Source organism: Narcine bancroftii, chromosome 5 (genome assembly GCF_036971445.1).
Source record: "Narcine bancroftii isolate sNarBan1 chromosome 5, sNarBan1.hap1, whole genome shotgun sequence".
NCBI classification, from domain to species: Eukaryota; Metazoa; Chordata; class Chondrichthyes; order Torpediniformes; family Narcinidae; genus Narcine; species Narcine bancroftii.
The window spans coordinates 108,779,726-108,796,375 of NC_091473.1; the positions used below are offsets into that span (position 1 = coordinate 108,779,726).

General features: G+C 41.2%; 1 protein-coding gene across 5 annotated transcripts in view; it reads left to right on the plus strand.

Annotated features, from left to right (window-relative positions):
- The window catches only part of ipo13b (importin 13b), a 200,970-nt gene that overhangs the window by 57,371 nt on the left and 126,949 nt on the right, over nucleotides 1-16,650 (plus strand). For all 5 annotated transcript variants that reach the window (XM_069938711.1, XM_069938710.1, XM_069938712.1 and 2 more), the window contains exon 5: nucleotides 15,371-15,537. In XM_069938711.1, the coding sequence (XP_069794812.1) occupies nucleotides 15,371-15,537 (167 nt within the window). The remainder of the gene's footprint in view (nucleotides 1-15,370; nucleotides 15,538-16,650) is intronic.

Below are 16,650 nucleotides of genomic sequence, written 5' to 3' on the forward strand. Positions count from 1 at the left end.
TAATAACTTGGTCAAAAGTCTTAGCAGGCAACTGTACAGCCATAGCTGCGGGACCGCTTTCTAATGCCTGTTTTAATTTAGGTTTTTGTCCGTTTAGGGGATCTATGTCAACGAAAATTGCTTTTAAAAATGTCTCCTTGCAAGCTGGATGACTAATATCTTTTAAAAGAACAGTCTCTAAGTCTTGTCCTCCAATTGACTTCAGACTGTCCTGTATACTCTGATTGCTCGTTTTCCACTCTCTGTTTTCCCAAAGGGGTCTGAAAGTTAAATTACAACTAGAAAACCAAATATTTGGGCTATACTTTTGTCCTGTTTCCCTGTACCAATCTATGAATTTACGTAACTTTATCTCCTTGGTGATGTTGGGAATACCCTCATTTAACTTATCAAAAGTATTTCGAATAAACTGGGTGTCTCTTAGGAGTTTGTCAACTTTTTCATTAATATCTCCTACCTGATCCGGACACAGCTGTCGCAGCCTTCTGTCGTCGTTCTTGTTCACCAGGCAGGCGTCCCTGAGTACTTTTTTTGTTGTCTCAAGGTCTCTAGTGTCTGCTGTGGTATTCCACCACGGCGAATTGGGGAAATAAATTCTTAACTTCTCAAGTGTACAGACATTATCATACCTACCGGACATTTATAAGTCAGTCTCTCAGATACAATTGAGGCCAATAAGCCTGAACCTTTGTTTTCTTTCAAAGCCCAACCTTCACGTGGGAGATTTCTCCTCTTAATAACCAGTTTAGGGCAGAAAACTCAGGTCCTCAATTGTTTATAGACCACCTTCTCACTCTATTGGACTTTGCAACGACACAATAAAGACTTTTAAACTCTAGTAGTTTCTTGCGAAGCACTTAATAAATGTCATTCAAACACCTTAAGGACTTTTATCTTGTCTGTAATCACTTACGTGTTACAATCCTGGCATGCGACCTTCAATTGTGGTCGTCTAATTTGTCCGATCTCCAGTTCTTACTGACAATCATAAAGATTTTTAAAAAAAAAAGAGAATTTTGTTAAAACAGGCTTCTCTGGACCTTTTTATCAGCCGGCTGAGATGATTGTCAGAAAAAACAGAAACCGTCGTCCAGTGTTCACTCACCCATCACGTCGGGGTCACCAAATTGTTAGGTCTGCATTGTTCATGAATGAGTGAGACAAACACCAGACTGAGTCGAAATCAGGGTTCTTTGTTCTTTATTACCGGATTGTAACACTTGCGACTAACGATGTTAGCCGGAGAATGCATTCTGCCGTTATCAGCAAAATGGTGATTTTTTATACCCTTGGATATGTGCTTAGAACATCATCATATCATTACTTGTCCAATGACTAAAACTGTTGCTATCCTTTCCCTGCTAGCTTCCTGCCTCTCAATCCATCAATGTCTCTCTTATCTTGTAAGTACAAGGATGCATTCTGTTACTCCTTAGTACTGGGTGACTCCTTCTCCGGTCCCATCTCATGATGTTTTACCTAACAGGAGTACAAGGACACCTCCCCTTCTTGTTACTGCCCTGTACAGGGTAACTCCCTACACATTCCCATCTCATGATGTTTTACCTTACACTACTCAATAACTTAGGGTTTTATCTATAGATAAACTGATCCATCCTCTTCTCACCAATTTGAGATAATTCAATATTAGCCCATATCAAAAGTTTGTCCATTTCAAACATCTTATTAATAAATTTAATTTGTGCTGCACCATAATAATTTTTTAAATTATGGAGTTGTAAACCTCTTAATTCATATTTCCAAGTTCACTTTTGTAAAGATACCCTTACCATTTTATCCTTCCATTAAAAAGTTCCTCACCAAAGCATTTAAATCCTTAAAAAAAATTCTTGAGGAATCTTACAAGGATTGTAAGAAATAAATAGAGTAGAGGAAAAATATTAATTTTGATAGAATGAACTCTTCCTATTAATGTAATTGGTAAATCTTTCAATCGATTCAAATCATGTTTAATTTTAGACAATAACGGTAAATAGTTTAATTACTATCTTCCTTAACACCTAAGTACTTAATATGATCTGACCATTTGAATTTCACAATATGATTATAAGAAGAATAATCTGTTTCAGTTAGTGACATAATCTCACTCTTTTCCCAATTGATTTTATAACCTGATATCTCACCATACTGCTCCATTCTGCCATGTCGACACTTCAAAGAATTTGAGGTTCTGTTAAATATATCAAAACATCGTCTGCAAATAAGTCAATTTTAAATTAATCCGATTTCACCTTAATACCTTTAATATTACTATCTTGTCTAATCATCGGAGCCAAAGGTTCAATAACTAATGAAAATAGAGCTGGTGACAAAGGACAGCCTTGTCTAGTCGATCGAGTCAACATAAAAAATAAAGATAACTGTCCATTTGTCACAACTCAAGCAGTAGGACTTCTATATAAAGCCTTCTATATAAAGCCTTAATCCTGGGCCAAATTTAAATTTCTCTAAAAATTTAAATTAAAAAACTCCACTCTACTCTATCAAAGGCCTTTCCTGCATCCAACAAAATAACCATTGGTAGGTTGGATCCCTCCTGAGGTGTTGATCATGGAATCAAATTCACAGTATTATCTGCTGAGTAATGATTTTTAATAAAACCCACCAGATCTAAATGAATTTAATCTGGTAAATATTTAGCCATTGTTACAACTTTATAATCAACATTCAGTAACGAAATTGTCTAAGACCCAGCTTTCTTTGTCCCTATCTTTCTTAAGAATAACTGTAATAATTGCTTGAGGAAAAAGAGTCCGGAAAAAAAAATGATCCTCCGTCGCCTGTTTCAATACTTCCATCAATAATGGAATTAACAAGTCTTGAAATTTTTATAAAATTCAGAAGTAAAACCATCGTCCCCTGGAAACTTCCCATTTGGCATGGATTGAAGTGCGTCTATTACTTTAGCGGTAAAATTAACAGCCAAATCTTTAACATCCTTACACTCAAAGAGGATAAACCCAGATCAGATTTAAAAAAATATTTTTTAACCTCATTCTCCACTACTTCAGAGGTATATAATTTTTCATAAAATTTTCTAAACACTTCTTTAATCTCCTGAGGTTTATATGTAATTATTGAGTTATCCCGAATAGCATTTATTGTTCTAAAGGCTTATTCCATTTTTAACTGCCAAGCTAAAATTTTGAGCTTTTCCCCCTAATTCATAATACCTTTGTCTAGTTCCCTGTAATAACTTCTCAAACTTCTAAGTTTGTAATGAATTATATCATAATTTCATATTAGTTAAACTTATTTTCTTAACCTCTGAATTCTGCTGTAAATCTTTTTCTAATATCTCATTTATATCTTTCCTGTAATTTGGCGACCAAAACTGTGCACCATATTCCAAATTTGGCCTTACCAATGCCTTGTCCAATTTCAACATAATATCCCAACTCCTGTATTCAGTACTCTGATGTATGAGAGCCAACATACTAAATGCCCTCTTCACTACCCTATCCACATGTGATTCAACTTTCAGGGAATTATGTACCATGACTCCTAAATCCCTTTGTTCAGTTGCTCTCCTCATTTGTCTACCATTTAACGTGTATGTCCTATTTTGATTAGTCCTACCAAAATGTAGCACCTCACATTTATCAGTATTATACTCCATCTGCCATCTTTCAGCCCACTCTTCTAACTGTCCTACATCACTCTGTAAGCTTTGATAATCTTCCTCGCTGTCCACAACACTGCCAATCTTTGTATCATCTGCAAATTTACTAATCCAATTTGCCACCCTATCATCTAGTTCGTTAATATATATGACAAGCAGCAGTGGACCCAGTATCGATTCCTGAGGCACTCCACTCATCATTGCCCTCCAATTGAACAAACATTTTTCCACCACTCCTCTGGCATCTCCCATCCAACCATTGCTGAATCCATTTTGCTACTTCATCATTAATACCTAATGCTTCCACCTTCCTTACTAACCTCTTATGGGGAACCTTGTCAAAAGCCTTACTAAAGTCCAAATAGACAACATCCACCACCTTCCCCTCATCAACCTTTTTAGTAACCTCCTCAAAAAACTGAGATTTGTTAAACATGATCCACCATGTACAAAAACCATGCTGACAACTCTGAATCAATCCCTGTCCTTCCAAATAGTTGTATATATCATCTCTAAGAACACTTTCCATTAATTTACCCACCACCGACGTCGGACTTACAGGCTTATAATTACCAGGTTTACTTTTTAATCCTTTTTTGAACAGCAGAACAGCATCAGCTACCCTTCAGGCCTCCGGCACTTACCCTGTGGCCAGTGACATTTTAAATATTTCTGTCGGAGCCCCCACTATTTGTTCACTAACCTCCCTCAGGGTCCTTGTGAATATTTTGTCAAGACCTGGAGATTTATCCACCTTGATCTTTTTTAATATAGCCAACATTAATCCTTATATTATCCATGACCTCCCTACCATATTTCTTCACTTCATCTGGCTCAATATTCCTTTCCTTTGTGAATACTGAAGAAAAAAAAAAATCATTTAAAATATCTCCCATCTCCTCTGACTTCTCCCGGAGCCTAACGCCCCGATCTTCAAGGGGACCAATGTTACCCCTCACTATTCTTTTATTTTTAATGTACCTATAGAAACCCTTTGGATTCATTTTACTTTGCCTGCCAAAGTAGCTTCGTATCTCCTTTTAGCCTTTTTTATTTATTTCTTGTTTTTTTTTTAACTCTCCTTGTGTTCCTCAAACAATTTACCTATTCCCTGCTATTTATACCTGTTGAACACATCCCTCTCCCTCCGAAAAAGTGAGGCTCCAGAGATCAGGACAACCAAGAAATGGCTGTGGGAGGATGTGGAACAGTTACAGATTTGCCTCGATTGGGCCAGTTTCTAGAACTCCACTTAGGACCTGAATGATTGCACCAGGGCTGTTAGAGTTTATTAAAACAGCTGTTGATGAGTGTGTCCCCAAAATAAAGTTCGGGGTTTTCCCCAACCAGAAGCCCTGAATGAACAATGAAATCTGGAACCTGCAGAGAGCCAGATTAGGAGACCTATAGAAAGCCACCTTCCAGGCGAAGTGGCAAATTCCAGACTAGAGTGGAATCAACAAGTGAGGGTGTGTGTGAAACAGGTTTGATGTGACCCAAGGATAGTGACTCTGAACACAGCTGATGGAACAGTAGTTTTTATTTACATGTGTAGGGGAGTCGGGGAATGGGACACAGACACTCACCACATTAAACAATACACTCGAAACCACTCGCAGGTAGAAGGCTTTACAATCTAGTTACAACATACAATACCCGCCACCACTTGATGTCCCTGCGCATGGCTTTTATCTAACTAAACTAGGGACACTAGGCACACCATACTACAGTTCCTAACCCTTTGGTAAAGTGTGTGCAACGATCTTCCAGCAATGTTGCCCACAGTTCTCAACCCGGAGGGGAGCACGGCTTCATCCCAGAAGAGAAAGAAGGAAGGTGGTTCTCATATGGTGGGCTTTATAGTGCCAACAGCTGGAGAGTCTGGCCAGGTTTCTGAAGCAATTAAAGGGGCCAATGACCAGATGTGCACTGATCTGTGGGCAGGGATTGACCTTGATTGGCAGGTAAGGTGACTACTGATTAGGTTCCAGATGGAGAAGTCACTTGCTCCTCTTCAATCTAGATTCCCTTCAGATTCCAAAGGGGTCACATGGCCCTCCATAATCCATACTACAAAAAAGGGATACCTGACAGCTGTAGCAGAGTTTAAATGACATAACTTGCAATAAAGCCAAATCTTGTATAATGGGGGACATTCCCAGATGAGCCTTCTCTGCCTGATTTGATTACCAGAAAAAGGAGAAAACTTTGCGAACCCCCACATCTCCTGATGATCCTCTACTGTCAGCATCTGAGGCTGCCTTCAGGATAGTGAATCCAAGGAAAGAATCTAGCCCAGATGGAGTACCTAGCCATGCACTGACAACCAGTGCCGACGACTGGCTCACGTATTCTCGGATATCTTGAACCACTCACTCTGAAAGGGCGGGTACTCATCTGTTTCAAACAAGCTTCAATTGTACCAGCACCCAGGATAACATGGTAATTTACCTAAATGCATTTTTACTGCGTCCTATATTTCTGGTTTTCCTTTCCTGAAGTCTACAATCAGTTCCTTGATCTTGGTGATATTGAGTGAGAGGTTGTTGTTAATGCACCTTTCAGCCAAATTTTTTACACCCTATTACACAGGCCAGATTGGTGGTATCATCAAGAAGCCATTCACAATCACATTTGTGTTTTGAGACACTGGTATTGAAGCAGTTGTGAATCCGTTCCAATTTTCCTACCGTAGCAAGAGGTGCTGTCTCACTGGCTCTTCACAAAACCATGGAACATTTAGACAGCAAAGATGCATACATCAGGGTGATATTTATTGACCATAGTTCAACATTCAACACCATCCCCTCAAAAATGATCAGCAAACTCTGAGACTGGTCATTAATGCCCTACTGTATAAATGGATCCTAGATTTCCTCACTTCAAACCCCAGTCTCTTCAGATTGGCACCTGCCTGCTTCTTGCTCATAGGGCTCAGGCCCAAAACATTAGATATGTATATTTATCACCTATAGATGCTGTGAGACTTGCTGAAATCCTTCAGCATTTTTGTGATTTTACTTCAGTCACAGCATCTGCAAACTTTTATGTTTCACTCTTGTGCATTACTGTCATCATTGGGGGATCACAGGTGAAGATAAAATTCCTGGGGTCACTATTATCAGAGGACCTATTCTGAATTCCCATCATATCAAATCAATGAAAGAAAGCACAACATCGCATCTCCTTCCCCAGGAATAGTGGATGTTCAGTAGGTCATTGGAAATCTTGGCAAATGTCTACAGATACGTGGTAGAAAGTGTGCTGACCAATTGCATCACAGCCTGGTTGGGGTGGGGGGGGGGAACCAATAACTTAGAGTGAAATGCCCTGCAAAAGATGGTGGATTCAGCCTACTACATCACAGGCAAAACTCTCCCCCCCATCAAAAATATTTATATGGAACATGGAGTCAGAGAGCAGCATCAATTATCAATGCTCTGCACCACCCAGAACATGCTGTGTTCTCACTGCTGCCATCAGGAAGGAGATACAGGTGTCACAGGACTTGTACCACCAGGTTCAGGAATAGTTGTTATTCTTCAGCTATCAGACTCTTAAAAAATGGACTAATTCTGAGAACTCATTGCTTATTACTTATTACTATGTATTTACACAGTTTGTTTACAATTCTTTATTTCTTAAAGTACAGTTTACAGTTACCAGGTGAGTGATTATCGAGCCTGGCCCACAGAAAAAAGGATCTCAGGGTTGTATGTGATGTCATGTATATACTTCGACAATAAATTTGAACTTGAATATTTCAGGAACTGCTATTTTTAAAAATGAAATAATGCCCAGCTAAGCCAAAAGATTGTTGTCATTTTCTGAGCTTCTTATTTAGACAATAAAAGATAGATGAAATTAGCTGAGGTCTCCATACTTGAGGAAGGATATACTGGTCTTGGAGGCACTCCAGAGGAGGTTCACCAGGTTGATCCCAGAGATTTGATTTGCGAGGAGAGACTAAATCGCCTGGGATTATACTCACTCGAATTCAGAAGAAGGAGAGATCTTCTAGAAACATGTAAAATTATGAAAGGGATAAATAAGATAGAGGCAGTAAAATTGTTTTCACTGGTGCGTGAAACCAGAACTAGCCTCAAGATTCAGCAGAGTAGATTCAAGACAAAGATGAGAAAAACTGTTTTTCCCAGAGAGTAGTGAATCTGAGGAATTCTCTACCCAGGGAATCGGTTTAGGCCCCTTAGGTTCAGTTAGATTTTTACATAAAAAAGGAATTGAGGGATATGGGGAAAAGGCAGGTAGATGGAGTTGAGTCAGTGATCAGATCAGCCATGATCTTATTGAATGGCAGAGCAGGCTTGATGGGCTGAATTTTTTTATGTTCTTTTGTTCAATGCCAGCACACCCTTTCTCCAGTAAAGAGCCCAAATTTGTACTCCGTGCTCCCAAATGAAGCCTCACCAGTGTCTTAGAAAGCCTCAACATCATATCCCTACTTTTATATCCTATTCCTCAAGATTTTGAATGCCAACATTACATTTGTTTTCTTCACCACTGACTCAATCTTTGATATCCTGCAGGAAGACTCTCAAGACCTTGTGCACCTTTGAATTTTCTCCACATCCAAATAATAATCTGTCCTATGACTCCTTCTACAAAAGTGCATGACTGTACATTTTCCAAAATTGTATTTCATTTGTTGACATTTGCCAATTCTCCTAATCTAAGTCTGCTGACTCTCAGCTTTTCCTCACTACCTTCCCTTTACCTCTCTGTATATCATCGGCAGACTTAACTGTTAAAGCCATTTATTCCACAATTCATGTTATTAATGTACAGCGTAAAAAGAAGTGGCCCCATTACTGTCTCCTGCGATACACCACTGATGACTATTAGCCAACCAGAATAGGATCCCTTTTTTCCACTCTCTATTTCCTGCTGACCATGCTTGTAAATTTTCTGTAATTCCGTGGGCTGTCATTTTGTAAAGCAGCCATGTGTGGCACCATGTCAAAGGACTTTTGAAAGTCCCAATATACAACATCCCACTCTATGTCCTTTGTCTAGCCTGCTTGTTGTTTCTTCAGAAAATTGCAGTAGGTTTGGAAGGAAACCATGTTGACTTTGGCCTATCTTGTCATGCACCTCATCGTGCACCTCATCCTTGTGACAATTGTCTCTAACAACTTCCCAATCACCGATGTTCGGTTAACATGTCTATTATTTCTTTTCTGCTGCCTCCCTCCCTTTTTAAATAGTGGAATAGCTCATTCCACCTCAACCCCCTCACTCTGTGTGAAGAAGGTCACCCTCCTTTTCCCCTTAACCCATGTCCTCTGGTTTTTAAGTCACCTGCCCTCAGTGGCAAAAGTCTATCTACATTTATTCTGTCTATCTCCCTCTTAATTTTAAATATCTCTATCAAATCTCCCTGCATTCTTCTATGCTCCAGGGAAGTAAATCCTAACCTTACCCTGTAACTCAATTCCTGAAGTCCGGCAATATCCTAGTCTCTCATTATAATTCTCCAGTGTCATTTTCTATCAGTCTAAAATCTATTATTGCTTCTTATTACTTTTAATATAGTTTTTTTTAAATAAAAAGCTTCATAGTGTTAGCGCTGTGACGTGTGGAAAGAAGACACCCACATGAGGAGTTGAAATTGAAGATTGCTTTATTGCACCTGCAGTTCTTGTATGGGCCCCAGGCGCTGATGTCAGGGGCTCGCATCATCGATGCGCTCACCTCTGGTTGGTTGGCATTCCCGGCAGAGTTCCTCATCTTCCTGCCATGCGGAGGTCACCTGGGATGACGGCTGGTGTCACCCCCACGTATGCACGTTCGTCGGCCGTTTTGCAGGCCTGTTCGCATATCCGACCGCGGGCTGCTACACGACACCCCCCCCCCCAAGAACTGGCCATTGTCTAGCCATCGGTGTCCTGCCCCTGTGTCATGGGGGTGAAGTGCATACCAGCTCATTACAGTCTAGATATGCTGATTTTAGGCGGTTACCTCCTTACTGCAGATGTTGAGGATAAAGGTGGAACCATTGTCTCTAATGACCTTGTAGGGCCCCTCGTAGGGTTGTTACAATGGTGGACTGTGTGCTCGCCTTCTCATGAACACATACAAGCAAGTCCTTAGGTCATTTGGGATGCTATGTGGTGGGGGCTGCCGTGGGGCCAAAGAACCCAGCTTTCACCGCAGGCTCTCAAGGTTTGCTGCAGGGTCATCTGGGTGTTTATCGTGGGTGAGGAATTCCACGGTGTTGATTAAAGGCGCACCATAGACCATCTCTGGTGCTGAGGCATTGAAGTCCTCCTCCGGCCTGGTGCAGTTTCCCAGCAGGATCCAAGGCAGTTTGTCCACCCAGTTGGGACCCTTGAGATGGGCCATCAAGGCTGCTTTGAGGTGCCTGTGGAAGTGTTCCACCAACCTGTTGGGCTGCGGGTGATAAGCCATGATATGGTGGAGCTGCATCCCCAGAAAGTTAGCCAGTGCTGTCCAGAGCCCAGAATTGAATTGCCCCCCTTCTCCAAGGTGAAATGTTCTTGGACCCCGAATCAGGACACCCATGTATCAACGAGTGCCTGGCACAGGTTTCTGTGGTGGTATCAGCCAGCGGGACTGCCTCTGGCCACTTTGTGGAATGGTCTACCATGGTCAGGAGGTATCTCACCCCATGGGAAACCAGTAGCAGCCCACTAAGTCAATGTGCACGTGGTTGAACCTTTGCCGCGCTGGCTCAAATGTCTGTGTGGGCACTCTGGGGTGTACCTGCACCATGGAGGACTGACAATTTGTGAAGGTCTTGGCCCACTGGTTGATCTGTTTACGGAGGCCATGCCAGTCAAACCTTTTGACCACCATTTTGACTGTGGTGCAGATGGCAGGGTGTGCCAGGTTGTGAATAGCCTCAAACCTGGCACCTCCAAGAGTCCAGGATGATGGGGCGGGGTCTGCCGGTAGAAATGTCACACAGCAGTGTCCCAGGTTACCTAGGCCGACCGGGATGCCTTCCACCCTGAGATCAGAGACTGCTGTCCTGTAAATGGTGATTTCTGTTTCATTGCTGTGCTTTGTCAAGGGCCACATAATTGACCCCTTGGGATAGGGAGTGTATAGACTTGATTGCGAGGTGTGACAGAGCGTCAGACACCACGTTGTTTTTCCCAGGATATGTTGAATGTCCATAGTAAATTTGGACATATAGGACAAGTGCCTCTGCTGTTAGGCTGACCACTGGTCCAATATCTGATGGAAAGCGAAAGTTGATGGCTTGTGGTCAGTGAGCACCCTGAATTGCTGGCTTTCCGAAAAATAATGGAAATATCTTAACGCCAGGAACAGCCCTAACAGCTTCTGGGGGAAAGTGCATTTGAGTTCTGGGTGGGGGGGGGTGGATGGCAGAGGTGCCTGCTGAAAAAGGCCATGGGTTGCCACTGACTCTTGATGAATTGTTCTAGTGTGTCCCTTACTGCAGTGCTGGAGCCGTCGACAGTTAGAGCGGTAGGTGCCTCCAGACTGGGGTGGACCAGAAGGGTGACATTGGCTAGCTCATTGGAACACCCTCGAGGATTCTGTGTCCCAAGTCTTTTGCTTTGCTGGTCATCAATGCATGATGCATGCCACTGCCGATATGAACCTGTGGTAAAAGTTTATCATACCAGTGAATTCCTGCAGCCATTTCACCATGCATGCTTACCATACATGGCTTAGCGAAGTGCTGGACTGCCTCAACCTTTTCAGGGAGGGGTGTGGCCTTGTGCTAGTTAATTCTGTGCCCCAGGAAGTCCATGGTGTCCAGGCCGAACTGGCACTTAGTGAAGTTGATGGTCAGCCCAAATTTGCTCAGACAGGTCCACAGCTGTCTCAGGTGGGCGGTGTGGTCTTTGTGGCTGCAGCTGGCGATAAGGATATTGTCCAGATAGATGAATGGAAATGGGAGATCCTGCCCACTGTGTCCCATCAGCCATTGGAAGTTTTGTGCCGCATTCTTTAGACCAAAGGGCATGCCGATAAATTCAAACAAGCCAAATGGGGTTATGATTGCAGTCTTGGGGATGTCCTAGGGTGAACTGGGATTTGGTGGTACTCCTGGATGAGGCCCACCTTAGAGAACACCTGTGCTCCTTGCAGGTAGGCGGCAAAGTTTTGGATGTGGGGCATGGGATATCTGTCAGGCACTGTGGGTGTCGAGGCCTGCAGGGTGCTTATCTCAATGTCTGTGTTGCCCAGGAAAGGCCTGCCCGACAGTGAGTCCTGGACATAGAGGAGGCTATCACGTGGGGCAACCACTACAGCCATCATCGACTGTTGGCCAGGGCATTTCCCGAAACCCTGCAGGGTGGGCGGCATCGACAGGCCACCGCACCCCATCACTGGTGGTAGTAGTATAGATATCCTGGAGTGTTCACTTGCCTCTCTGCTGGCCTTGATCTTGCTGAGGTCTGTTCGTGGGGCTTGCTGATGTGGTCTACGACGGCGCTGGCATCCTTCTTCGCTCTCCAGAGCATGTCTTTCCAGGAGGTGACCCTCCGAAGGTTGCTGAAGTCCTCATCTGTTAGCAAGAGCTGTATATCCTCAGGCAGCTGCTCAAAGAAGATCTGCTTGAAGAGCAGGGAAGGCTTGTGGCCCTCCGTTAACGCGAGCATCTTGCTCATTAGGGCGGATGGGGCCCTTTCCCCCAATTTGTCCATATGCAGCAATTGGGCAAAGTACTCGCGCCAGAAAAGCCCAAAAATGCAGATTAGTAGCTCTTTGAGGGCCACGTATTTGTCTTGCTCCAGAGGCTAAGACCCTTGCCATTGAGTCCTGATAAAGGGGACTCACGACGTAGTAGTAGCAGGAGCCGTCAGTAGTGATGTGGCGAAGCTGGAACTGGTCCTCTGCCTGCTAGAATCACATGTGTGGCTGTAACACCCAGAATGTTGGAAGCCTGAGATAGACCATGTGGATAGTCACTGGCTCCGCTTGATCTGTTATCTTTGGGTCCAACTGCTACGATGAGTGTGGAAGGAAGACACACACATGAGACGTCGAAATCAAAGAGTAGTAGCTCTGTTTATATGGGCCCCTGGCACTGACATCAGGGTCCCACGTCACCGGAGTGCCAACCTCGGTTTGGCTGGAATTCCCACCAGAGTTCCTAATCTTTCCATTGTGTGGAGGTCACCTGGAATGAGGGCCAGGGTCACCCCCAGGACTGCATAGTCGCTGTGTTCGTCGGCAATTTTGCGGGCTGGTTCGCGTCTCTGTGGGCATGCTGCTACAGCTTTTTAGTGCCCTTTTTGATATTCTTTACTAGCCTTTTGAAGTTTTCCTTCTGTATGCTTTTAAAAGTTTTATGCTTCCTTGTATGTCCTTTCTTTAGCATTTACTTTGGCTTTGACTTCACTTGTCAGCCAAAGTTGTCAAAATATTTATTTTTTTTAGAATGCCCTTTGCTTATTTCTCACAGAAACTCCAGCTATTGCTCCTCTGCCATCATCCCTGCTAGTGTGCCCTTCCAATCAACTTTTGCCCATTCTTCTCATACCTCTGTAGTCCCTTTTATTCCACTGATATACTGACACTTCTAATTTTAGTTTCCCCCTCTCAAACTGTAGGGCAAATTTTATCATATTAGGATCACTGCCTCCTTATGGTTCCCTTACCTTATCGACTCTGTTTTTACCACTCTACTTTATAACTGAGCAGACATTGAAAGTAGGTTAATTCTTGTATGTGAGTCATGTACCCTTGAATAAAATGAATAGTCACTTTCTAAGGGGTTGAGCTGCCTCCATATATCAATTAATTTTAAATCCTTCATAAATGATAGTCATTTTTTGCAGCTTTTTCCCTTGTTACTGTTCTCACTGATTTGTTTAATATTGGATCTAAACAAAAATTGAAATCTCCTCCAATTAATATATTTTGTATTCCCCCTGCAGTTTTTAAAAATAGATCCTTTATAAAGAGTTCATTGTTAAAGTTTGGAACATAAATATTCATAAATGTCTGTGATTCTGCATACATTTTACAATGTGCCATTACCAATCTTTCAGCTTGATTTGTGTATGTCTCCTATTATTATTGGTATATTTTTATTAATTAAAATCATACACCTCTTGCTTTTGATCCAAATGAAACCTATATTACTTGCCCACCCATCCTCTTTTTAATTTTGCATGTTCCAATTTGGTAAGATGTGTTTCTTGTAGAAAGACTATATCAGCCTTTAATCTCTTTAGGTATGCCAAGACCTGCTTTTCTTCACCGACCCATTAATATTGAAACTAATACATTTCAATGTTCTATCCATATTCTTCTTTAAAACAATATTTTTTAACAGTAAAATCTATTAGACTCTTTAAATAGTAAAGCAATCCTTCCCCTTTAAGAATAACACACAATGTCCCTACCCCGACGGTGACATATACGTAGAGCCCAAGAGCCTGAGTAAAAAGCCCGTGGAATCTTTCGAGAAAGAAGAACCCCTTCCTTTAGCATCATCTTTTTTTGTTATGCCTTTCCAGGCACCATTCTCCCTTTTAAACTGGAGTCTCCATCCTGCTACCACTGTTCCCAGATTTTTTTTTCCCTTTTACTGAGCTTTCCATGAACACTTGTATTTATTGTTTCAAGGTAAAAGTGATATAAGACAGTTTAGCAAAAATTTTAAAAATACAACTTTTACTACTTAGTTCCATTATAAATATTTTCACAATCTCCACCTTCGGCAACCTCGATTATTTTTTACAAACTTTTCAGAAAGTCTTCCACCTAATTTTTGATCTTGAAAAATTGCCAATTCCCTTCTGCTACTTTGACCCTCAAAGTCACAGGATATATCATTGAATATTTCAAGTTTTTAGCACATGGTTTTCTTTTCACATCTTTAAATTCTTTTCTTTGTTTAATTAATGTTGGGCTAAAATCTTGAAAAAAATGGTACCTTTTCATGATCTAACTCAGGCAGGCCATTATTCTGTTTAGAGTAGTTATGTACTGCTCCCAGAATTATCTCCCGTTCTCGGCAGCTTAAAAGCCACACTAGAACTGGTTTTGGTCTCTGGTCGCCGGCTCTTCTGGGTCCAAGTGTTCGGTGAGCTCTCTTGAAGTGCAGTTTTTCTCCAAATTTAACTCGCCTCTTGAGTTAATGTTATTCTTTATCAACAGAGTCACACCTGCTTCTCTGCCTATCCTTTCGATACATTGTGCATCCTTGGACATTCAGCTCCCAATGACATCCATCCTTTAGCCATGACTTCGTGGCAACACCATATCTGCTGATCTGCAGCTGGACTACAGTCATCTACTTATTTCCTATGCTGTGTGCATTTAAATACAAAACCTTTAGCTTGTATTTGTTGCTTTTTTGGCTTTGCATCCTTGTTGCATTGACACTCATCCCCATGGCTGCAGTTTTGCCCTCTCTTCATGTCCTTCCACACAAGCTCCCTACCAGCTTGTACCCGAATAGCCTCTTCACTTGGGTTCCCTGCCAATCTAGTTAAACACCCCCAGCACATGATATAGCTATTTACACATTAAAAGTAAAATTCTCAACCAAAAAATATAAATAGTTTGGTAAGTTTTCCCTGTGCATATTTTCAAAAGATGAATAAATTTTAATTTCAGATGTATAGCTTGGAATTATTTCAGAAAATGGAATAAGAACTTATTTTGTTGAGCATTCATTAGTCTTGTTGCTTTTTATGCTCTTCATTTTAAAAATTATTAATTCAAGTAATTTTTTTCTTGTCTGACATCTAGGATGATATAATGTCATTTGAAGCTGAGAAACAGGTGGTGTATCTGCAAGTTTATCGTCCTGTTTACTTTCAATTAGTCGATGTCCTGCTGCACAAGGCTCAGTTTCCCTCGGATGAAGAATATTCCTCCTGGTCCTCTGATGAAAAAGAACAATTTAGAATATATAGGTAAGGAAATGATTGTTCACAGCAGAAGGTTTAGATGTTTTTTATACCTGTCAGCTTCATGTCTTGGCATTGTGACAATTTATAGCATTCTACTTGATGTATCTTGCCTACCTGTTTGTCTGCAGGAAGTAAGAATTTTGGTGCATCAAAGCATGATGATAAACTCTCATCTTATCATCTTAGCTTGTTCATTGTTGAAACTTGAGTATTAAATAGTGGTGATGACACTTTGCAGATATTGATTACGTTTTACTGAAGAATATTTTATCACTTTCAAATGACTGATTTGGTTTTATACTTTTATGTTTTTGTGAATTCCTGATGTCATTTTTATTGGTTAAAAGAAAGACTTGATCATGTATACATTCAAGGGCAGAATATAATTTAGTTCTTAGGATTAAACTTGGAACAGTGTTTTAGTTTTTATTTATCAGTCGCGTGCAAGCTCGTGCATTTGGTGAGTAGATGAATGAGATGGAACTGCAACTGTAATTTGAAATTTCCTTCTTCAAGTTGTTTGCATTTCGATGAATGATCTTTATAGGATGTGCAGTAATTTGCCTTGCCACAAGGGAAAATAAGAGATTTTTAAGAATTTGTTTCTGGTATTATGCATTGATTTTTTACTAGTATTGTCATTTAGCAAAGTGAGGTCTAGGTTGGGGTGGATGACAGTGGTTACCAATGGGGAAAATTGTGAGACAGAAAGGTTTGGGTTAAAATTCTCTTTTTAAGATGTGCATTAAATCTACGCTTTCGTGCAAGTCAGAAAAAAATATTAAGTGTGTTGCCCAAGATGCTGTAATCTGTGTAAGTATATACACTGATATACTTGACTTTCTTTTAAAAGATCCTATAATACTATTTGAAGAGCAAAGCTGGAAGAGTCAATGCTAAAATCTTAACTGAAGCATTGGTTAGTTATCTTGTCAGTTATCTCTTGTGTGCCACTTACCTGCAATGTTTGTGTATTGCCTCGGAGCGACACTGTTGGCTGTGAAGTGTTTTGCCCTTCTAGGGCATCGGTGTTCTGTAAATCCCCAATGAATGCTCAAAATAGATTTTTGATACTTTAATTTGGTTGAAAAGTTGAGATTATGGATTAACCAAGAC